Source organism: Buteo buteo, chromosome 24 (assembly GCF_964188355.1).
Source record: "Buteo buteo chromosome 24, bButBut1.hap1.1, whole genome shotgun sequence".
In the NCBI taxonomy this organism is placed as follows: domain Eukaryota; kingdom Metazoa; phylum Chordata; class Aves; order Accipitriformes; family Accipitridae; genus Buteo; species Buteo buteo.
The window spans coordinates 3048831-3073317 of NC_134194.1; the positions used below are offsets into that span (position 1 = coordinate 3048831).

The 24487-nt window shown below is 41.4% G+C and overlaps 1 protein-coding gene across 1 annotated transcript in view; it reads right to left on the minus strand.

Moving 5' to 3' along the window:
* Positions 1 to 24487, minus strand: part of FSTL4 (follistatin like 4) — a 237747-nt gene that overhangs the window by 143671 nt on the left and 69589 nt on the right. The window contains exon 4 of the mRNA XM_075056388.1: positions 17840 to 18088. Within this exon, the coding sequence (XP_074912489.1) occupies positions 17840 to 18088 (249 nt within the window). The remainder of the gene's footprint in view (positions 1 to 17839; positions 18089 to 24487) is intronic.

The window sequence follows — 24487 nt, forward strand, 5'->3', positions numbered from 1 at the left end:
GTTCCCATGGATATTCTCCAGTGGTACAGGCAGACCTGGGAGTCTGCAATCACCACCGACACAGGCTCTCCCCTGGATGAAGAAAGCAGCAATAAAAAGTAATTAGATTAATCAAGTAGTGAAATATTTAGCAGCTAATTAAAATACCCTATTAATAACTTATTCAAAACAGTCTGCTAAAAATGGGCCAATAATACCCAGGCAGAAAATAAACAGCCTATTTAGTTTTTATTTTGTGCTTTCCGCTGCATGCCCAATGCCACCTGCCTACCAGGCTGTCCATCTCGCAGCTGGATCCACGATGGATCCCTGGACTGGATCCCGGATCGCTTGGATCAAAACCTAAGACCCTGTGGATCAAAACTGCTGAGAAGATCCCTTATTGCATGAGCAACACACAGAAAAGTGTAAATCAGCCTACAAAAAGGGCATGTCAATTGTCCACCCTGTTTTACACTAACAAAATCTGTTTTCCCATTTATCTGCACCTTTTGCTGTATCGATCAGCAGCACAGAGCAAAGACTGTGGCAAAGTGACTTTTTATAGAGTCAGTGTGAGCAGGGAGCTGCAACGCAAGTGTCACTGGCTTGACAAATACTTGCTCTGGTCATCCGTCATCCTTACGGCTCCTCACTGCTACTAAAATTTGGGGAAAATTCCTGGTACTAAGACACAGAGGTGGGGGGGGGGGAAGAGGGGAAGCTTCCAGTTTCTACTTGTTACAGGTGCTAAATTCCTACAAACAGCCTTTACTGACAATAAGCAATTTTCGTCAGTGACCTCATGCTTTCCTCATCAACAATAACTGTAAATTGCCAGTGGAAATACAATGGCAATGAACCGATAGCTAGTATTTTACTTATTCTGTGCTTTTTGTTATGAAACATTCAGGGGTTTGCTTTTTTCCCTACCGTAACAAGTACCAAGCCAAATGCAATAATAAAAAAAAATTAAGACCAACATCTTCCAAAGTGCTCAGGAGTTTCCTCGCTCCACATTATTTACCACTGATCTCAGTAGAGGATATTATGTCAATACTCAGCATTTGGGTTTGGTTTTGGTTGGGGTTTTTTTTGGTTGTTTTGTTTTGTTTTTGTTTTGTTGTTTTTTTTAAAACCTTTAAAAAAAGATTAATTCAGGTGATAACATGTACGTTAGAAACACACATAACTTCATGCAGCATATAAAGGCAGGACTTATAGAAACTAATTCATAGATAAATCTCCTGTTTACTCAGTATTTGAAATGTCTCAATAGGGATAAACCTCACTTGGCTCGGCTTTAGACAACACCTACTCAAAAGCTCATTCAGCCCAAGACTGTAAGCTAGGTCATTATTTCTACAACAGTTTAAACTATTTTCAACACACTAAGGTAGATTTTTTTTTTTAACCTTCCTTAAAACAGGAGTTTTTAGAAAGTTTTCCAACTCTATTGTTCAAAAGCCTCAGCAGTCTATGAAGATTATCCCTTCTACTACCAAACGACATGAGTTACAGCCATCTACAGAGTTTGAATATAATTTTCAATGCCCCTACAAAATGCTCGTCCTGCATTTCAACTAAATATTGATATTCTTTTTTAAAAAAACCCAAACATTCACAATCCTATTCACATTTCCTTTTAAGTTCTTGATTGCAGATATAATTTGCTATCAGGTACACTTCTGAACTTGGGTAAAGCCACTGTGGGTTTTTTTATACAGCTGAGGAAGAGCCTGAGCGATCCAATGATGCCCTCCTCTACCCTGCACTGATTTTTTTTATCCCAACCTACATCCGCAGTTTCTCATTCCTATGGCTCCAGTAGCAATTCTGAGCTCTGTGCCCTGACTGACAGGCCCCTCCACACAGGCACACATTTGAAGTATGGCTAAAAAAAATATCCACGTCAGGATCTCTGTGGTTCTTATTGGCTAACTCCGGTTTATGCTTGGTTAAGAAAATCAAAGAGCACGGCAGTCTATTGCCTGGCACCAAGAGTGTGTAAATGTTTGCTGGGTGACCAAAAAGAGGAGAAAATTAGAATAATAAATAAATGGAGAAAACCATAGAAGAAAAAAAAAAAGACAAAAAATAAGATATTCCATAGGAAACATACAAAGATATTGCGTTCCCAGACCAAAACACTTCATGAAGCATTTTGCAGATGTGGCTCTAGGCTGTTTTCTGATCCAATGAACATTATGAGATGATGTGAATGAAATGTCAGTAAATAGGTTAAAGATACCGAGAGATGCAGTAATTCTACCTGATTACTTTGAAATGTCAGAGTTCTCCAGCTCCTTGTTGGGGATGATGGCTTTTTCTGGAGCCTTTCTGAGGAGCAAGGAGAGAAGATTTGGGGATTCAAGGCTGCTCCTTTCTTAAATTAGGTTCCTATTGGCAAGTGTTCTTTTGGGATAACTGTTAGTATTTTATGTATGTTAATGTCACGAAAAATAAGTTGTATTACTACATTCCCAGAGCTTAGGTTACCAAAGACTTTCAGTTGTGTAGACAAGACAGTACAGTTCAGATGCCATTATAACTAGATCCCACTCTCATGGCCGTAACAGTATTTAACAGGATAAGGAAGCATTTCTTAAACACTTCTCCACTTACTCATCTTTTTTGAAGCCTTCAAAACAAAGCTGAGTGCAAGGAATCATTAAGCAGATAAATGTGGCCTCCTCTGCTCTGGAGCACAGGCTCTGCAACCAGATTGAAAAGAAAAAAAAAAAAGAAGAAAAAAAAAGAGCCAAATGTCTGTTCATACAACATGAAAAACACCCCTGCCCAATGCAGAAAATCAAAAAATAATAAAAAAAAAAAGACAAAAAGAAAAAAAAAGACAACAGTTTTACTGAAAACGCAAAAAGAAAACCTTTGAATAATTTCTATCCATTAGGAAATTGCCATCAATTTAAGAAAGCGGAGAAATCTGACTTCAAAAATCTGCCCCAAATCCCATCAGGCCAGAAAGGGTATGCATTTGGGAGGCAGCTGCTCAGGAGCAGGAGGACTCCAAAGGCTTCCCTGAGCTCACTGGGGCAGCCCCGTGCCCTGCCCGTGCCCATGCCACCTCTTGCAAAGGAAAATGAAGCCTTTCAGTTTTAAAAGAGCCAAAGGAATTCGCTATAACCGATGAGCCCAAACCTGCAGCCTGCAACCTGTGCACGCTTCTAAAGTGAACCCAAAGTAACTGCACTCTGATTTTCACCAAGTCATTATGTAAAATAAAACCCAGCTGAAAGCCAGTGTGGGGCCACAAAATGCCTTCATTATCTTTCAGTCCTGTTCCAGTAAAAAAGCCGCCAAAATCTCATGGGTTCAGAGGGGCTGAGGTTTTTGTCTTAATAGCCTTTTACTTCTACAATACTATACAGCTTCAGCAAGATTTTCTGCCAGTTTGTTTGGACCTAACAAGCTATTTTACCATTAAAACAAAACACAGTGTGTCCAGGAGTATTAAACATTTTCCACAAGGCCCTATTTTACAGTGACTCCAAGAATGACAATGCCAAATTACGAGCCCAAGACAAATGCCTTCCAGATGTGCTGAACATCTCACGCACACGTTGGATGCGGAGCTCTTCCGAAATGCTATCTGAGTTGTACCTGCTGCATCTAGATAGGTTGACCCCCGAGTTTCTGCTTCTGGGAAACTATTCTTACAAATAATTTTCTCCAGAAAACGGCCACATATCTCACATGCCTACAGCAGGGTGAAGAATAAAAGTCTGATGATAAGCATTGTACGGAACAAATGGGAAAGTAATGGGAAGCCGTGGGATGGAGAGGTGCAGCGCCGTGAGCGTGACTTCCCCACCGCGCACCCGCGCTCCAGGTACCATCCAGCCAAGCAAATTGCATGAAAACCGTCCAGCATCAGAAACTTGCAGATGATCAACGGCTTCAGCAGCCTGGCATTTTGTTAACACAGACTGCTCCAGTCTCAGGACAGAAGGGACAAACGCAGGAGGCAGGAGGGCGATGCCAGCTCAGCGCAGCAGGAGCAGCCACGCGGTGCCGGCACAAACCTGCCTCTCAAACAAGGGCTGCGTTTGTTGGAGTGCACGAACTGAATAAAACCAACTGACTCTAGTTTAGAGCATGCATTTTACGCTCTAAATAGTAAATATTCCTTACTCCAACCTCCTTTCCTCCAAGCAGGCATCCCAAGTGCTGACTCACCTATAGCATTGAGCCCAAGGGAAAGAAGAGCTCCCTCACCACACGCCGGGGGGATAGCTCTGTACAGCTTAAACCACGGAGTCTTTGGGACAGAGGTGATCCTCCACGCTGAGCGAACAGAAATCTCTACCCCCCGTGCAGGAGCACCCCTGAAGCCCCTGCCCAGAAGGACTGGAGCGCGTAATGCCTGCCCCACGGTCCCCCGCTGCCGCAGCCTTTTGCACAGCTCATGGTGAGTTCCCAGCACTTGGGAGTCCTTGAGCTGAGTGGGTATTCATGGCACTTGATATTTTTTTCCAATGTTATTCTAGAATTCGATATTCAAACACTGGCCATATGAAAATAGCGCCGTGGCAATTTTCTTTCAGACCATTTTACAACTCCAGCCAGAGGAATGCAGCAGAACCCAGAGTCCAGTTACACTTTGAAAGCCTTCACATTACATGGGACACCCCAAACAAAAATACTTATTTCTAAATCTTTCCTTCAGAAGAGCCTGAGCACAGCTCTGATCAAAAAAAAAAAAGACCAACTATCAGAGGTTCCTACAAGCCCACAAAAGATTTTGCTATTGCTACCAGTTTACCTGCAAGGCACCCAGATGCTATGGTGAGGGATAACTATCCACAGCTGGCCCAGCTGTCTATCAGTCTTTGATTGAGTTTATTCACAGACAGGTTCTGAGAATCATATTGCAAAACAAGATTTGCTTTAATTGGCTACGTTGGTCCTCCCAGAGGAGCACTAAGATGGGGCTTCCACAGCAAGTAACTGCAAATACAAAGTTAAATCTGGTTTTCTACAAATATACAGGAACATTTGCTTCCTGGCAACATTCCTGTTAGTAAACCAATTTGCTAAATATTCATAAATAGGAAACTAAAGGGCCATGGATAGAGCCAAAGAACTTACACACAAAATATTCACCACAAATGTTTTTTCACTGTATTTGGCTTGCTCAAGATTTAATGGAAAAAAAACCTGTAATAACACCTGGCATTCAGCATCGTGGCTTCCACTGGAAAACCTCTGGTGAGGAGATCGGATGGAGTTAGAGAAGGGTGCCCAGGACTGACCCACGTCCGTGGGGTCCTTGCCCGTGCCCTTATCCCGCAGAGAGGAACCACGGCAGGGTCGGGGCACCAACACCTCCTCCAAACCCCACCGGTGAGCTGCCGTGCCAGAACAGCACAGAGGTGACAACGCCGCTATGGCAAAGCCTTGCCTGAGCTCTAATAGCAAAGCAAAAGCCTCGCGTATATGTTGGATACACCCAAATTCTTTCCCTTGAGCTTTTCTACATTTTGATCACAACCCTCTGAGCAGGAGAAATAAATAAAACCCCACAAAAAGTTCAGATATTACTCTGAAATAATTTAAAAAATAAAATTCCTCACATTATTCCTGAAAAGTGGCTGCCTTCGCTAAACTCTCACCTAAATTGCCAGTGTGGCAGATAAAAAGTAAGCAAGGAGGGAAAACTCTGACAGACCCTGAGAGGAGATTGCAGTCATTTCGGGCAGAGACAAATCCCATGCATTTTACATGGCGAACATCTTACAGGTGAACCTTTGTTTAGCTCATCAAGCTGTTTTCAGTGAAAACAACCCTCACTCAAAAGGAAAACAAATGTCTTCCTTTGGACTTGTCACACCAAAAAGCTTTTTACTCGGAAGGTTGCATTTAAATATAATTGTAAGCAAGCAAGTTCCTCGCTCTACATTGTGTGGTTCTTTCTTCCTCTGAATTTTTAACTGAAAGAGCAGAAGAGGAATGAGCTGTGGTTTTCTCCATCACACGCCTTCATTACCTTGGGAATTTTTTTGTTCAGCAAGATCATTATGAGATGAAGAGGCCGCAACTGCATTTGCAAAACTGCAATATTTCCTTGCCCTTCCAGAGCCCCAAACCCAAACATGGGGCAACTCTTTCTGCGAGTACAGCAGCCAGATGAGTTTCAAAACCTGCTGTCCTGCATACCAAGGACAGCACAACTCCACGCTTAGAGACATGATGCACCATGATCACACCTCCACTGACCACTACCCGTTGCATCCCTGCCTGGGCACAGGGATTCTGCGTTCCGTAGCCCCAGCCTGTGCTCCTCCTTCACCCCTGCAAAACCTATAGGAAAACCAGCACATGCCAGGGGATTTTATAGGGACAGGGAGCCTAGAATTAGGGTGATTTAACAAGAGCTCTAATAGTCACTTCTATGACCTTGAGAAAGTCACCGGCTCTCTTCTAGACTGCAATTCCTCCCCTATAATGGGTGGATTACTATTTTCCTGGCATGCAAGGGTGTTGTGAGGTCTAATTCATTAATCTTTTTAAAGCATTCTAGAACACTTTGATGGAAAATGCAAAATACTATCAGTAAAAGCCTCCCATTTAAATCTCACCTGGAAACCTTCCTCTTACTCCTTAATTTGTGATTGATCCCTGCTCAATTAGAGGTAATGGGATTTACATGTACACTCCAGCAGCAGAGCAGACCCCACAGGAAGGTGCCAGCGACAGTGCTAATTCACATGAAGTAGCCAGGCAATCAGTACCTGCAACTCAATGAGCCGTGGTTGGATGCTGCATCCCTGGAACGCACAGTGACCACCCAAATCAGCACTCGGCAAAGGGATGGGACACAAATCCCTCCGCTACTGCAGCGCCCACCCCTACACAAACGCTGCAACGGTTGCACTTCCAATTAACTATGCACTTTAGGATTGAAATTCCTCTCCATGACTCAGCTTTTTACCAAAAAAAAAAAAAAAAGTTTCTACTCAAAGAGCCTTCGAGTCACTAGCAGGTAGACCAAATCTGCAGATCATTCATTAGCTCACTATGTCAAGTTTTAATGTTCACGGGAACAGTTTCATTTCACATGGGCGAGGGAAGGCAGATAACCTCACCGCCGGCACTTCATGCACCTCCAATGAGAATACAGCTTCAATACAATATGCAAAAAACCAACCGGGGAATTACAAAGGGCTTTATCAGTACCTCATGCTGCGAAGCTCTGGCAGAGTGCTTATTTTAAAAAGTATTCCTCTGACTTCACCACACCTCCGGTAGGATTCAGCCCTCTTGAGCATATTAGCAAAAAGTGCCTGTTAAATCCTAGAACGCAGAGGCAGGAAGGCACGAAGGCTGCTGGAAGCTGCACCTGCTTTTTTCCTTGCTGTCACTTAATTGAATCTGCAGCATCCAGCCTGTTGGTATTCCCCAGCACTCAGAATTTCAATTTGCTCCATGGATTTTTATACTGAGCACCCAGAAAAATTAGCATTTCTGCTGAACAGCTTTTAATCAACTATTCTCAAGAATCAGTCCTTTTTATCTTTAAAGCACTTCTAAATCTCCTTGCCTGAGTCTCCCCTAGCCCTAAAATTTATTCTATACATTCGTTTTCATCCATTCAGTTTCCAGCATCCTTTACCACAATCTAATTGTCTTAATCTTTAATGCTCATCTCCACCTTTTAACCTTTTTGGTTTTCTTTTTAAAAGCAATCTCGTGGTCTCTCTCAGGGTTTGTTGTTGTTGGTTGTTGCTTTTTTTGTTTTTTTAATTAAGGTTTTCCCTGGCCTCTGTCTCAGCACAGAGCTGGAGATGTCCCATGGTGAGTCGCCTGGCACCAAACTGAACATTACCTCTCCAAAGGTGACTTGTGAGGCCCTTAATTAAATCAGTAATTTTTCTCTGAATACAATTTATGCAATTTTAGAGAAATGAAGGCAACTTCACAAGTGTCACGAGCACTGAAGAGCTCAGCTCCTGATTCCTGTGGTCACCCATTAGCCGACATACCTAATTCTGAAAGAATCCAAATTCTTAGGGAATATTCCCAGCTTTTTTTTACTAGGGGAAAAGAAAACATTCATGGTTTTAATTTTCAGTCTAACAATGTCTCACAGGAAATCTGTTCAAATTACTTGGCCTTTTTTGCAGCAGTGATTTCATGCCAAACTGGGACTTGGTTTCTTGCAGAATTACAGGGGCTGCCAGGAAAGGCAACCGGCCCTGGGGAGAAACCCCAACCTAGGAGAGAAATCACAATGTAGGATATTCTTTACATGCAACTGAACTAACCATGCTGTGCATCTCAAGTGATCTGTGTGCAATTTCCACATGTACCTCCATGCTCTGAGGTCCAGGCTCAGCACTTGCTCCCAAGCAAGCCGACGCAAGCTTTCATGTGAATCTCCCAGCACGGAGAAATATTTTGCTCTTTGTGGTCACAAGGAAATGAAGCTGTAAGATATATTCTCCATAGGTGACATTTTGCACATACATAAATTCCCCGTCTCTTGAACCACCATCCTTAGTTTCCACCTGATGCTCTTCTAGGTGGAAGCACTTAAAGAGCATTCCAGTAATGCTGAATTACTGCAGTTCAGCACTGAAATTTGAAGGTTTTCCAACACAGAAAACACTTGAATTAAACGGCAATAGGAATTCTTAATCTCTGCTGGTGAAGAAAGTATAAAACCCCCTATTCTCTATTTTTATGCAATATTTGTTTTTCTTTTCACTTGAAATTACTTAGGTAACACACGGCATGTGCGATCCTTCCCATCCACTGGGAAAACCACGGATGTAGACACTTCATAGAATCATTTAGGTTGGAAAAGACCTTTAAGATCATCGAGTCCAACCATAAGATTGTTTGATTCCATTCATTTTTGATACAAGCCCTAGAAACTCAACTGAATCAAACTGTAATCCAAACACCCCTTCATTAGGAGATTGAGTAGGAGTCCAGATACAATGCTGAGTGCAGCCACAGTGTATCCAGAATAGGGTTCAATCCTTCCCAATACTCAGGTATGCTTAGATCACCAATTTTACTGTTAGTTCCAGTCAGAGTCAATGGGAAACAGCCAGGAGTGCTTTGCTAGCAGCTTGGTTAGCTCAGCATTTCGCTACGCAAACATTGTCCGTGCATGTGCCCCAAGCGACACCCAGCTGGGGGACGGTCCTCCCCATGAGCACCCCTCAGGAAACTGTATTCTGAAATTTACAGCTTGACACAATCATATTTTCGTAATATTGACACATTAGAAATCCTCCAAATTACTGCAGGAGCAACAGAAGAGTTGGAAAAAAAAAAGACAAAAGGGGAAAAGAAAAAAAAAATTCTTGTTGTAGTAGTGTTGGTGCAACAGTGATGGTCTAAGAACTAAAATGTGCACAGGGTTTACAGGGAAAGGCAGTATCTTTTATTAGACTAACAACATTTGGAAAAAAAAAAGCAGGTAAACCTTTGAGCATCCAAGCTCTTTTCAGGACTATGAGAGATTCAGCAATGCAGAGGCTCTGTAAATGTGTCACTTTTTAATCATGATTTCATAATATTGTGCCCCACTTTGCTGGCATTCCTCTGGTTTATTCACCACCTAGAGTGGTTTGGAAAATTGCTGATGGAAAGGTGAGAGCTAATATTAAATTCAACAAAATAAAAAAGCAAAAGTTTTCTTTAATGTTTCCTACATAGGGCACTTTGATATTTAAAGTATGGTTTAAGCTCCCAAATTAATGTGCAACAAATATTAACCTGATCTGCAAAGAAGAAAAGCGAGGTGGACACAGTGAGTCCAGACTGCCATCAAACCATGACAAGCATGTGTCAGATGCAAACAGCACACAAAAATAGGTAAAAATTAAAGACAAACATCCCCTGACATACCAAGTCTTGTAGGCAGCAGCACCAAAGTTTGCATAGGAACTCCAACTGGTAAATGCAAGCCACATCCCTGCATCTCTTCCCACACCCTTTACTTTGATTCTCCATCCTCCTCCTCTGCTTCCATTCCCCATCACAACTGCTAAGGCTATGCATCAAAAGAAGCTTCATTATCACCTCTCAGCTTTCCTGAAATCGCTGCAGTGAAGGTTTACCAGTGCCAGGCTTTGAGCCGGCTCAGCAGATGCCACCCGAAAGAATAACGAGCTGCATCTCATTTCTCTGCCCTCAACTATATTAAGCTGCAACTCTGGATGCTTTAAACTGAGCCCTTCTCATGCTACCATTATCTTCCTCCATACCATAGAGTTTTAGGCTGAGCTTTTCTATTTTCAAAGTGTAAACAGTTCCTTAAACCCCTTTCTTAATCACCTATCATACCCTCCTTTACATTCATGCAGAGCAGGGATTCCCAAACAGTGCTTGATGCTGGCGTGGTCCTCCAGCAAGGCAGACAGGCTGCATATTTCATTAACTATGGGCTTCTGTGACTGCAGTTCAACCAGTACACCCTAAATTATAAGGGCGAAAGAAATTAGAAAGAAGAATTCTGACTGTTTGGGTGTTTTTTTTTAAAGATGTTAATACTGCTGCTGAAATATCCTTTAATTCCTTTGTTCACTAGTTGACACATAACATGAAACTGGTTTTATGGGAGATGTTATGGCCATACACATCAAGACTGGCAACCAGAGAAGATTAATAGACTGGTCCTTAAATGAGATGAAACAGATAACAGCCACGAAACAAAACTGTTCACAGGGGCCCCAGTCATATGACCGTTGTAAAAAATAAACTTTACACAACTTCATATTAAAAACAAAAGGCCACATTACAGTTATTCCTGCACTCCCCAAATGGCCATTGCCTCAAATTGGAGCTATAAAACCACCAGGAATGCTGGACAGGGATCACTTTAGATAACACCACTTTTTCCACTAGCTTCATCCATGGTACGTTTTCCCCCATTTCAGCTTTACCGACCATATCTGAAATCTGTCACCAGTCTATGTAGAGTCGCAGCATCAGGGAAACAGAGATTTGTTTTTGGCAAAGCAGAAACAGGTAATGGCACCACTGAGAGGAGTTACAGTGGACATAATTCACCTTTTGATTGACTATGTCAAATTTAGTGTCCATCGCAGTGCTCCAGCCCCGCTTTCCTTTGAACCTATAGGATTACCATTATGGCCATAAGGTCCTCAGCAAAGGCTTTCTATTACTAGTATGTATTAGGTCTCAAAGACTCTGTTGGTTTGGGGTTTTTTTGTTTGGTTGGTTTGTTTTTGTTGTTTTGTTTTTTTTTTTTAATTCTTACATGCATTTCTTCTTTGGGGACTTTTTGAGGGTCTTCTTTAGGACCTTTGCTAAGTTTGATTGTTCTTATGCTTAAACTTCCCACACTCTCTTCTTATTGGCATTTGATTTCCAATGAAAGCCCAACTGTATCAAGGACAGCTTCACAATTGACTCTTAGAGGGCCAAGATTTCCCTTCCGTGAATTTCCATAATGTGAGGAAAGGTCGCATTAAAATGAAAAGGTCGCATTAAAATGAAAAATATTCTTAAAGACCTTAGACATACTCCTGCAAAATTCCTATTACCAAAGCTAGAAGCAGACTGTCTCATGTTTGCATCCTCACATAAATCAATGGAATTTCCATAATTTACCCCAATAGATTGATGCAGTCTGTTTATAAGGAGTTAAACTGTCAAACACATTTAAGAGGATTCAGCCTGAAAAGCCAGGTAAAATTGATCCCTCCCCAAAAGACTCAGCGGAGAGCGCTGAAAAAGCAGCATGGGAATAGCAAGGAATCCCTTTGGAATTCAGAGTCCTGAAGTATTCAGTGTAGTGAGAACTGTATCAGCCCCACTGAGAGCAAACACATACGTCCATTATATATAGCACTTATCTCTCTTTATAACATTTGAAATTCCTAATATATTTACATTGGACACTGAAATGATCATTATAGGCCAGACCTACATGTCAAAGATCCCAGCCTACTCCCCAGAGGGATTAATTGCATGCCTCCCAATAGCTTGGAATCCATCTCGCTGCCACCAAAGCAGCCTGTCAGCAGTGCTGCAAAGTTAAATCGGCAAATATTAATTGCCAGCTGGGAAATCTGCCATTAGTTCACACTCAGATTTTTTCCAGCTGGAAAGATAGAGAGTGTTAAATGGAGCAGATTTCTTTGCAGTCTGCAAACCAGCCGACGGAGAGAGTTTGCCTGTTTTGCAAGCACTAAATGAGCAAAACATTCAACACCTTCTCAGAGATGTTTTGAGATTCTCTAGAACAAATTACTTCTGGAACTAACAAAGCACCGAACTAACATGTGGACAACAAATAAAGTACAGAGGAAATAAACCACCACCACCCGAGGCTGAATTCATATCTACTCAAGATCACTGCAGTGATACGTTGCACAAGTTATTAGCCTGCTTGGGTTTGGTTTTTTTTCCAAGTTTGTAATTTATTTACATTCAAGCACAGAAAATTTTCTGTCAACGTGCAGAAGATTTTCATTTTCCATAATTAGAAAGAAACTTTTTGAGAACTGGAGGAAAGATAGACGAGAAGTTGAAAATGAAAGATGCCATTTAAGGCCATGAAATCGTAAGATTATGGGATGATATGTGTTGGAAGAGGCCTCGACATTTAAACATTTAGTGCAGGGTTAGACCAGGTTGCTCAGGGCTGTTCCCAGCCAGGTCTTAAAAGCCCTCAGAGATGGAGGTGGCACCTGGGCAGCCTGCCCCACCACTCAGCGGTCCTCATGGGAAAACCATCTCCTTACATCCAGGCTGAACCTCTCTCATTACAGCTTTTCCCCTTGTTTCTCATTCTCTCCCTGTGCAGAGTCAGGCTCCATCCTCTATGCTATATGTGCATAAATGTCATGTGAGAACAAGTTGTTCTCGCTCTTCCAATGTGTACACACACTTGCATGCATGTGTGTACATGCACGCACAACCCAGCACATTGGCATGCACACTTTGGAAGACTATATATATATAAGTTTATGGCACAAAACACAACAGTGAAAGGCTCAAACCCAGCAGTGTGACTCTGTGTGTAATGGAGAGGAGAAAGGCAGGTGGTTTTCCACAGGGATTTCTTTCCAAATTCTGCACAAAATCTGTACAAAAATATGATTTATCATGGGGCAAGAATTGACTTTGTTTGAGGAATGAAATTATTGTCATATATTTGCTTAAAAGAAAAAAAAAATATATTTTACACAATGGGACCAAATTATTGAAAAAATTACTACTGACATTTCAGGAGAGACTGGAGGAAGGAGGAGAACGGGACTGGAATACTAGACATGAATGTGCTTTATAGTGCCCCATCTCTCCACATAAAATTCTGTCAGACCTCATAAAATTAGAGCTTTAGTAGAAGTTGGATTGAATGGACAAAAAAAAAAAGAATAAAGTAATCAGCACAGGTACAGTGCATTTACATAATGGAAAGTTCAAGAATTTGGTCAACTAAGTTGGATTGAATTCATGCCAGAGCACAAACTAAATCTGACCAGCTGCAGTACAAAGCTGCTATACAGCCCAGCAAGAAAAGCTTAGCTTTTATAAAAAACCCAATACACCTGGATAAAGGGAGGATGTCAGAACCAGAGAAAATAAGGAATGAGCTTGGGCAAGCAATGTGGCTGCCTTCCTCTAGCAGGGGCTTGGCTGCTGCAGAGGAGCTTTAGGATTGCTTATCTCACAGAAAAGAGCAGGGAGGGAAAGAAAGAAGGGAAAAAATTACTACTAAATCCTGAAAATGGAAAAGCATAGCTCTAAACAGAAAGAATTTCTCTTAAGTATGTACACTGCTAGAGAAGTGCATTGCTCCAATGTTTCTGGAGGAAGGAAAAAGGTAAGGAAAGAAAACTGTATCGAGTGGTGTATGCACAGCTTTCACTGGCCAAAAATGAGTGAAGAGATTGAATGGGTGTAAAAAGTCAAAAGGAAAAAAAAAATTAATGGAAGTGGAAAAAAGTGGACTACTGCTATAGGAAAGCAAAGCATAGTCCAAATCACTGCGCTAAAATGATATAGCTGCATTATCCAAGGCATTTATTCAAATAGGAACATTTCCAGGCCAACTGCTCATTTTGGACATCTGTGGGACAATTGTCATTATGAGCACAGATATCTTTCCAGTTTTAATGGGTAGTAGGAGTGCTTCTGGGGAAGACGAACGTCTTTCTTCTCCTCTTTGGCAAAGAGCAAAAGTATTTTATCCTCATGTATTTTGTTACCCAGTCAGAATCACCAACACTCAAATCAAATGACTATGCAAACTCACAAAACAGTGAAAATATATAAACCCAAAAAAACCTGCCCCACATAGAGAAGTCTTAAATAGAACGGTTTGCTATGGGAAAACCAAACTATGTTTCATACCAGCGAATACAACAGGATCAAGGAGAATTTGAACAGCTATGAGTAGGAGTGACATTTTTCCTGAGACCTCTGGATGTAGGACTTCTGCTTTATGGTATTTCCCTTTGGGTTCCAAACTTCTAAGTGAGGTTTTCCAGACATTCATCATTTTCTGTGTCGACTGAGAAAAAAGGGACGGCATTTCTATTTTTGTGCATGGCAGCACTGGGGAACTGTGCTGCACCAGAGGGTACAGGATGAAGCCTCAGGAGATCTATCCTGCTGGGACCTTTCATTGCTTCACCCACATTTCCATGTGCTCCCACCTTGGACGTCGTGTCCATTCACCAGCCCAGCCAGACCAAGCCTTGGGCAGCCCAAAGCCTGCGCACCAAGGACTGACACGCTCCGTGAAATCTTTCACAAACACAACGTTGATGCAATCGACCCACGTTTGCCGACACCAGAGGGCCGATGTCTCCGTGTGGCCCACCCTTATCCAACACATCTGTGTGATTTTCCAGATTGCTCTCAAAAAGACATGTATTAATTTCAAACAATGCCATGGGGGAATCTGGATGTCTGAAGGCACATAAGTTTTTTTAGCTTCTTGGACTCTCAAGGTTTCAAGAAGCCATTTCATTCTAGGTTGGGCAAAGGAGAAATTGGTCATTTGCCTAGAGCCAAATTCTCTTCTGCTTTTCCTAATACTAATGGTACTACAGAATGAAATGCTAGTGAGGTAGCACAAATCAAGCAATGCTTCTAGACACACACAAGTATTTGCTATACACCAGTATATACAAAGCACTTCACATGTGATGAATATGCTAAAAGACAAAAAAAATCCTTCTCCAAAATACACAAAAGAAAACAAGATCTTTACTATTTGCTTTGTTATTTGTTTACTGTGCATAGATCTAGCTCGGTCAAAGTGGAATCAGAGTATTTGACCTCCGTCATACTTTAAGGCCATCCAGTTTGTCATTGATAACTGGGTAAACTGGCAGAGCGCACAAATGCAATCTGTGGTGTCCCTCAGCTCTACACAGGGACTTAAGTCATAATTGAACAAGTCAACTGGGACAAAAAACCATGAAGCAGCCCACTCATCAGCCTAGCTGTACTCAAATAATTAAACGATCTATTTGATAGAAAACAAATAGAAAGCATGTGACTATTGGCAGATGTACACCTGAGATTCAGCTGAAACAATACATTTTGCACCTTTAAGATTTTTCTCCAGTCATAGTATCTTATGCTTTATGTCACATTTATAATGTTGCTATAAACCTGTAGCTTAATTGCTTACTACAGTTTTCTATTTAAGAAGAAAACTGTCATTCTTGACTTACAAATAGGAGACTAAAGTACAAAGAAATGAAAAGATACACAGAAGGTTACTCAGGAACTGCACTGCAGAAACAGGCTGAAGCCAAATATTCCTATGGAGTCCTACTCTGCGGGTTTATTCCCCCCTTAAGGCAAATTTTTTTTTTTCCTACATTTTATCTCTGCAGACAGCGGTGTGAAGTATTTTTTTATTTATTCATCTGGGAAGAGAAGTGAATTTGTTTCTTTCTTCCCTTCCATAAAGCTGTTATTCTGCTGAAAAGCAGATTTAAGCAGTGCTCCGTGGCAAGAGTTTAAGGGTTACTTTAAACTGGGACACAAAACTACTACTTTCTGACATCATTTCATGGTGTGTTCAGGAAAGTATTCAAGCGTGACATTGTATCATTAGGTATAATACAGCCATTGCAGAGGCACTGATTACTGCAATGAGAACTCATTTTCTTTAACACTATATGCGATAAGGAATGAATAAAAACCCAGGCCAGAAGCATCATTGTAAAAAGGTGGGCTATGTACAAGAATGAAAAACCTGAAGACACTTTTTGGGGAGTCAGGGGAAGAAAACCCCCTGCATCAAGGAGGGTTGGAGGGCTGCTGAGCACCTCTGAAATTAAGATTTCCCCTTTCTTTGGGAGGTTTCTCATGTTGCAGTCCATCTGCATCTTACTCAGGGATGGAGGCAGTTTCCAGCCAGATCCATGCCCTGATTTGAGTCGATATCCAGAGGCAGAAACACCAGCACTAGGAGCAAGGCACAAATGTCCTTTTTAGATGCTCCTTTTTAAAGCGACAAGCAAAAATCCCTCTTCACCTTGACCTGCTCATGTGATGTCCCTCCAAACATGCCTTTAGGTGACTCCTTTCCATGATTAACTTCATACAAGGTCTATTGATCCTAGACCTAATTACCTGCTTTGGTAAATTTAGAGTGTGCCTGTGACAAACTAACCCAGCTCAGCTGGTGTTCACCAAGTCAATCCTCTGACCAGCCCCTCTGTCCCGTTCACAGCCAGACCTCCAAAATAAATGAGACTTTGCAATGCTGTGCAAAGCAGTGCCTAGATAGCTCTGGAAATTTTGGGCTGGTCTCAGTCTCTGGGCCTCCTCTGAGGCACAAGAACAGTAATGCTTTTCTATCTCCAAAGGGTATCACAAGGATATATTAATAAGACTCTTCAAATGGGCTCCTGTTTCTTAAATAGGCTCTTCTAGCATCATGTTAGTAAATGAGAACCTGTGATGGATAGCTCTGTATACAGCCAAGCTCCTCAGGGGCTCAAGTGCCCAGTGAGCTGAAGATAAAGGAATTATTTTCATATTTGATCACATAAATGTCACTGGATATATTTGCAACAACCCACTCAAATCTTTCTGTAGGTATATGGAGTCACATTTGACAATGACTTTTCAAGATATACTCTAGTGAGGCCTTTATAAGGCCTCTCATTAGAAGAAAATAATTTACAACTTCTACTCCCTGGCATTTTATCACACACTCCTGCTCCTACAGCCTCGACCGATTTGTGACAGGATAGTACATGGCTTACAAAATATTAAATAGAAAAGACACGGGACTCCATCCCTTTAATGATTTGGTGCAATGATGATAATGAAATTTGCTATTGAACAAGTAAAACAGCTGAAGATGTACGCATCCTACTGGTAACCAGAACTGTCTTTAAAATAATTTTAAACTCTGTTCTGGCAGTACACTTCCCGCTCCTCCTACCTCATCTAAACAGCTTCTTTCCTTTGCCTGTGTCATTTGCCTAAGTAGGTTTTTGTTTCTCATTTTTGCAACAAACTTTTAATAACACCATATACACCTTTTTCTTAACACCTTTGTCTTGTTCAAAGCCTTACCAAATGAATTGGATTGTAAAAAGTTATTACACTGGCAGTTGAAAGTACTGAGTACACAATGCATACAGTGATGTTAATTATTTACCAGTTTCCAGTCTGATTACATTTTGGGTGGTGATGACACTCAGGGGCTTAATAGCTGCATAAAACATCGTGTTATGTTCTACAGTGTCCTAGAATAAATCATCCTTGAAAAATTTATCTCTTAGAAATAAAACATACTGTTCGGCCATTTATCAGGATTACAGTAAGATGAGTGATGAAAATTCTACAGAAGTATTTATTTTTAATGATGCCCTACCTTTGAAGAAACAGTCCTTGCTGTGGATAATGTAGATTTTCTTCCTCTGCAGACAGGAGGCTTGATGCAGTTGACAATGATTTTCATAAAATTTGCCATCGGATCCACACACAGGCATGTAGCTGGACTTGCAGTCTTCTACACATCTGCACTCGGGCTGGTTGGTGTCCTTGTTCACGACACACTTACTCCCCCGGCCGCAGTACTTCTTCTCACATGATGCGTGCAGGCCGTCCTGCCCATAAAGCACTGGGAAGAGCAGAAAATGTCAGGGTAAGCAACATTTACCTAACAGACCATACTCCTCTGTAGTAGCAGCACAACCGTGACAGAAGCAGGAGGTACAAGGTTTCAGACACAAAAAGCACACCCCTCTGAAGAGCAGCAGTTTGAAGAGCGTCTTCACGTCTGTATTCCCAGACCTCCAGCTCTCACTCATCACAACATTAAGTGCGTGCTGAAAAAGCTTTACTGAAAAAAAAGTGATGGACATATGGCTGTTTGTTCTTTTAGCCCTTTGCAAAACTAGACCCTAGAATAAAATCCAGCAGGAGTACTTCAGTGCCCAAATTTTGGCCATGAGTTACATTTAGAAGGCGATTCTGAAAACCTACACTTCTCCAGCCACAAAACTCACAAGGAGCTTCATTTTGGGGCAGCAAAGAGCCCTAAGCGCCAGCACTTCAGCTTCTGTACTGGTGTCTGCATTCAGAGTCTAACTTCCCCCCATGAGCCAGAAGCAGAACATCACCAAGGCTACAATTCACACAGGTTTCAATGAAAGCTCAGACAGCCAATTGCTGAGAACTTTTGAAAAAATAACCCCCAAGAAAGACTATCACTGAAGTCAAGCAAATATTACAGGAAGATGCTTCTTGCTGTAAAACCGACCATCAATATCTATCCCTACACTCTGAATGATGACATATAATAAAAAATAACTTTCTACTACTTTCAAGAATTCATTGGATATAATATTCTGAACTTTACTGTACTATCTGCTGTTTGATACTATTAAAAGGCTAAGGAAGTTGCCCTTGTGCTATAACATTTTCTGCTTCTGAAGTTTCCTCACTTAAAGGCTTACAACAGAACATTATTATAATTCATACAGGACAGGCTACTTCCAAACAGGCCACTACTCAGAGCAATAATTAGCATTATACTCAATGAAGAGAGTTTCAGGAAATTAGATTAGTCTATGCTAATTGGAGTACACAAAGTTGAGAATTACAAAGGGATGCCGCAAAAGGCATAATTAAAGCAGGAATAAACATTTTGTAGCGCACAACCCGCTGCCAGCCTTGCACAGCCTTCCAACAGCGGCAGCCACTGGCTGCACCAACACCACTGACTCAGTCTGGACCAGCAAGACAGTTTGGAAGCAAATCCCTGTTGTCTACATTTACCACATGTAGGTTTGGCTCTTGGTGAGGTTTTGGCGTACGCTAGGTTTCAGGGGAAGCTCAAGTGGAAGCACTGCTCCAGATGTGCTCCAGTGTCCAATGGGACAAATCCTGCAGCAACTGTAGCACCACAACATCCTCCAAAATGCACCCAGGGCTCTTCCCTTCAAAGGTTTTTCAAGTAGCAGAACAGTTCAGCCTAGCAGAGCAGACTGGATCTCATCCAAAGTCCCCTCCATCACATGCAATGGAGATGTGAGGAGCATCAGCACTAGCTACTTCAATCTACCAGTCCTTTTTTACCATAACCTTTGTTAGCTAAATTCCTTGCTAACATCGGCATAGGCCCTGCCTGCCCAGCGTTTTATGCCAATATGAAATGCCCCAGTGTTGAAGCTACATGTCATCTACTAGTGATCAAGGGGTTAAAGCGTGTGCACAAAGACAAGCAAAAGTTTCTACAAACCCCCATTTTTCTTGGTCTCCATTAAGCCTTTGTTTTTATCACTGTAAATCTGAAAGGGAAAAAAATCTGTTATTGGAGGATTAACTATTTGACTCAATAACTCATTAAAATTCCTCCAACTTGGCAAGCTAAGAAATATTGACTTTTCCTGACTTGTAATAAACTAGAAGGTCAAAGCATCTCTAAGCAGTGCAAAAAGTACAGTCCCTGGAAGGAGTATCTGAATATTCTTTATTTACTTTACTAATTGTTCCAGAATTTCTGCAAAATATCCTTGGGAATACACGTTTTGTGACCGCCAGGAGACCTCACTGCCAAGGCCATCTGCATTTATGGCGTCTGCTGTAGATCAGAGTGGCACGAAGGCTCAGGGCTTGAGGACCACCTGGTCAAGCATCCTCCTCCTCTCGGTGGCAGGATCTGCACCTGTACAGGCACTTGGCTTGTCCCTCACAATGTGCCTCAAAACATGTGTTTTGCAGACTGCCGTTGATCCTAAAGATATTTAAAAAACAAGATTCAGGAGCTATTGCTGTCTATATAAATGTAATTCAGATACAACTACAGCAAAGCCCTTCCTGTGCTGTCTTGATCACTAAAAATTGATCTCATACCTAGCATCAGCCGAGGACTGCACCATGCATCTCGCTGAAGGTTATTTCTGTCTCCTCGTTCATGGTGGGCTGCTCCGATTTAATGCACCAGGTCACATCTGCACCCTGCCCCAACAGCTACCGCAGGCACCAGCAGCAGCAAAAACCCTTTTGGAGCCTCAAGTATTTTTGGTATTTTGATTTTTAATATAAACTCAGCATTACTGGAGACAAACACTATTCCTATTGCAATGGAAATTTTAAGTTTTTTAATGATACAGCAAAGATTCAGTTAAGCATCAGCTTATAAAAAGACAAAATACTTCAGCTTTTCTACATCCACCCCGGTTACTATGGAGAACCCACAGAAAGCCTGTCTACATTTAGGCCTCATCTGTTTTGTTCACAGTTTGGTTTATTCTGTGTTCCCAGATGGAGAACTCCTGTTTAAACACACCTAAGTTGGGTAAGGGGGTAGGAAGGATACCCTGCAAACAGCCAGAAAGGAAAGATTCACATATCGGGGAATCCTGATGTGCTTCTACTAGTCCAAGTCCTCTGAAATCTGTGAGTCTGCAAGCAGAGCGCTAACATGGGATGCCTTTGCCAGAATCTGATAATGTTGATAGCAGCTCTTTAATTCAATTACTATTTGCGTAATCCTTTGAAGAACTAAAGCTCCCAACAAGCACACTCAGCCACACAGATGGACCCTCTGCCCGGGAAGGACAGTAACAGGATGTGAAACAGAACGGAGCCAGTGGAAACCAAGAGGAAAGAAGGTATTTGACTGTAAAAGGACTGCTGTCTTTATCCAAGTAATGAATTAATCCAGAGCAGCACCACGCACCACAGAAATTGCATCAAGGTGCCTCCTCCAGTTGATCCCATGGGCAGGCACGTGAGCTGGGAAGAACACCATGTAGCTCAGCAGCATGAAATGCACCTGCCATTGCTATTTTTTTGGCATATTATTAGAAGTGACTGAATTCCCCGCTCTCACAAGGATTATTAAAAACAGAAATTGGAAAGGTAATCAAGTGAAACTACCAACTAACTGCTCACAGTATTTACGAGCCCCACTGTACTGCATGGAAAAAGAAATAATTTATTTAATCTATTATTTGCAAAGAAAGTCATTTACTTAGGTTAAAAATTGATCATCTTGCAAACCAAGCCACTTCTGAACACTAATTAAGTCTACCCAACATGGCTGGAGTCTGAGTTGTTACATTGTATTAAAGCCAGAAGGATGGAGAGAGGAAGCCCATTGGCATACATCCATGAAAACACTTGACTTCTCAAATTGGTTTCTGGCTGCCCCTGAGAAATTTGGAATTCCAGTGAACAACTGACAAAAGCTTGGTGCAGGCAGTAAAATAACTGACTTCAGGAATTTCATAAGGCTAGTTAACAGGCTGCCTTCATCTCAAAGCAAGACTTTAACAAGAAAATGAAGATATTATTGCCACATTGGAGAATATGTGTCCTCTGGCTGCTCATTAATTCATGACGACAGAGACCTCATCTACCTTTTACACACCACTAAATATGTTACAGATCAGACAAAGGCTCACAGACTTTTTCTTTTTACTCTCAAATACAACCCTATCCCTTACTTCAGCAAAACTCCCAAACAGTTCAAGGAAAGGTTGGGTTCACGACATGCACTGACTTCAATTAAGACCAAGCAGACAAACCCATCACACATACAGCAAAACCAAAAACCGAACAGCTCTATCATATTGCTACTCATAAAAAGTTGCTTATACACTGCAGAAATGTAAATTACTACATTTACATGTAAAAAGCCAGTCTGCCTTCAAATAAAAGTGAGCTCCTGCAGGCAGCTGGACATCCAGTTTTACTGTTGAAGGAAAAGTTTAGAAGTCAGAGCGGGACTGGAGCCAAAACTGGAGACTTTAATTACGGGTCACTAGAGACTGGTATAACTGCAACTGCAAGCTTCTAGGCCAAGTCCTTCAAATGGCAGTAGTGCACCTTGCAAATGTTGTAACAAAAATAAAAATAACATGAGAAAAATATTCACTCTCTAAACTTAGTTTGTTACTTCCATTAGGTAAACCAGTGAGGTAACAAGCTACCAGCTATTCAACCAGCATCTTGACATCAGTTTTCCAATATTTTTCCTTTCCCACATTAAATAATCTTCTGTGGTCTAAACTGTCACACCTGTAAGCACTATTTACTGCTGAAAAATACACGTTGCCTGTACATGCAGATATATATACACACAATGCATACACACACAGGTGTACATGTTCAAGTCTGTATTTACACACATCTATACACATACCCAGATTATGCACGTTTACACATGACTAGACACTTCCCATACACTTGACTTGCCACAACGTCACTTTTGCTGATGATACGAAGTCAGATGCTGCAGCACGGTGCCTTAAACCTCCCTTCCCCAGCACGTCTTTAATATACATCTTGAATAACTCATAGCTGGAAGTAACAAAAGTTCAGATGTGTAACTACCGCACCTGGCTTCTGTTCAGTTAGCAAATGTGCGTGCTACATACATTGTTACTGCTGCAATAAAATAAGAAAGGAAACATAAAGGAGTAATTTCATAATAATCTGCTCTAGGAGTTTCTCGGGTTTTCACTGCATGCCTGTTACGAAAGTGGAGAGACAGAAAAGCCATGGTAAATCACCTGGAATAGGGGCATGGCAACAGCGCATTCATTATCTCTGTTACTAGCCTTTGGCGCTATAATTTATTTATTTTTATAAAGCAAAACCAGTGACTTATCCTGGAGAATAATACAGAAAATGAGATATGCTTCGAGCATACATTTTGCTACGGATGCAAACTATTTTCTTTCAAGGTCCGGGAGATAACTCTGTGTGCGTGTGTGTACGTGTGTGCGAACCTTTGAGCGGGACGGAGAGGGACACATCAGCCTCGGAGGAGAAGGACAGAAAAATCAGTCAGTTTTACTAATTTAGATGCTCTACAGGAAACAAAGGACAGGATGATGTGGAAAGCCTCCTCAGAATAAAAACTAGCAAATTTTGCCAGATGGCCCCATTATTTCACGAGGACTCTTGCAGAGTTTAAAAAACAAAACAAACACCAAAAGGAAAGGAAAATCTACTATGGAAAGGAGTATTGCAACAAATAGTTACGCCTGTGACACCAGCACCAAGGGAACTGCTTAATCTGCGTCTGCAGTTTAGTATAAAATACAAACAAATTGGAATTGGTCAACCGAAGTTCAGTAACAACATGCAGTTATTCTGCAAATAATGCCAAGGAAGCACTCAAAAATCATAGGAAAATTTTCTATATAAATTTTTACCTCTGAAAATAGGGATTAATGTTACTTGCTATATCTGTCAGGACTATGGAATCCATTAGAGGTGATACCATGAAAAGGCATTTGAAAATTTCAAGTAACTATGCTATCCTAGTATAATTAGCCTAATTTTTGCCCCATTTCAAATCCATTTAACCATTATGAGATCAAAAGCTTCATTAAATATTATTTTTGGATGGTATCATGGTTTATGAGGGTACCAACATGAGAAGAGAGACAACAGACATGTACAAATCAAAAGATCCCGACTATGTAAAGCATACACACAGATTACTGAGAAAGAAAAACCAGCCAACATATGAGACCATATATATTCAGATTGTTGCCATGAAACTCTACATGCACAATTCGCTTGATTGTTCTCTTCTTGGAAGAGCTACTAAAGAGGCTATTCATAAAATTGCTCTTTATTAAATGTTTAGATAAAGTTATCTGTGATAGGTACTGCATATTGAAGGCAATTTTATTACATTACTTCTGTGCAGCAAGTATAGATACAGACCTAAATCTGCTGGACTGCTGTGCTGCGCAGCTCCTGTTGGCACCATACCTTGCCCAGTGTTTGCAGGCTGTCTAGCAGGTCCCCACAACCAGCCAGCCAAGAAACAGCACAACGTTAGCAAATGACCAGTGTATTGCCTGCATTCATCAGAAGGATTTAATTTAACGTTTCCTTGAGCACCCGCACTTACAGTGTTGGGAGCAACCCAGTGAAGCTGGGTAGCAGTATGGTGCATGCATGCGTGCACACACGCGTTTTTTACTTGATCATGTATTTAATTATGTCCATATTGCACAGTCCAAGGAATGCAGAAACTTTCCAGTATCAG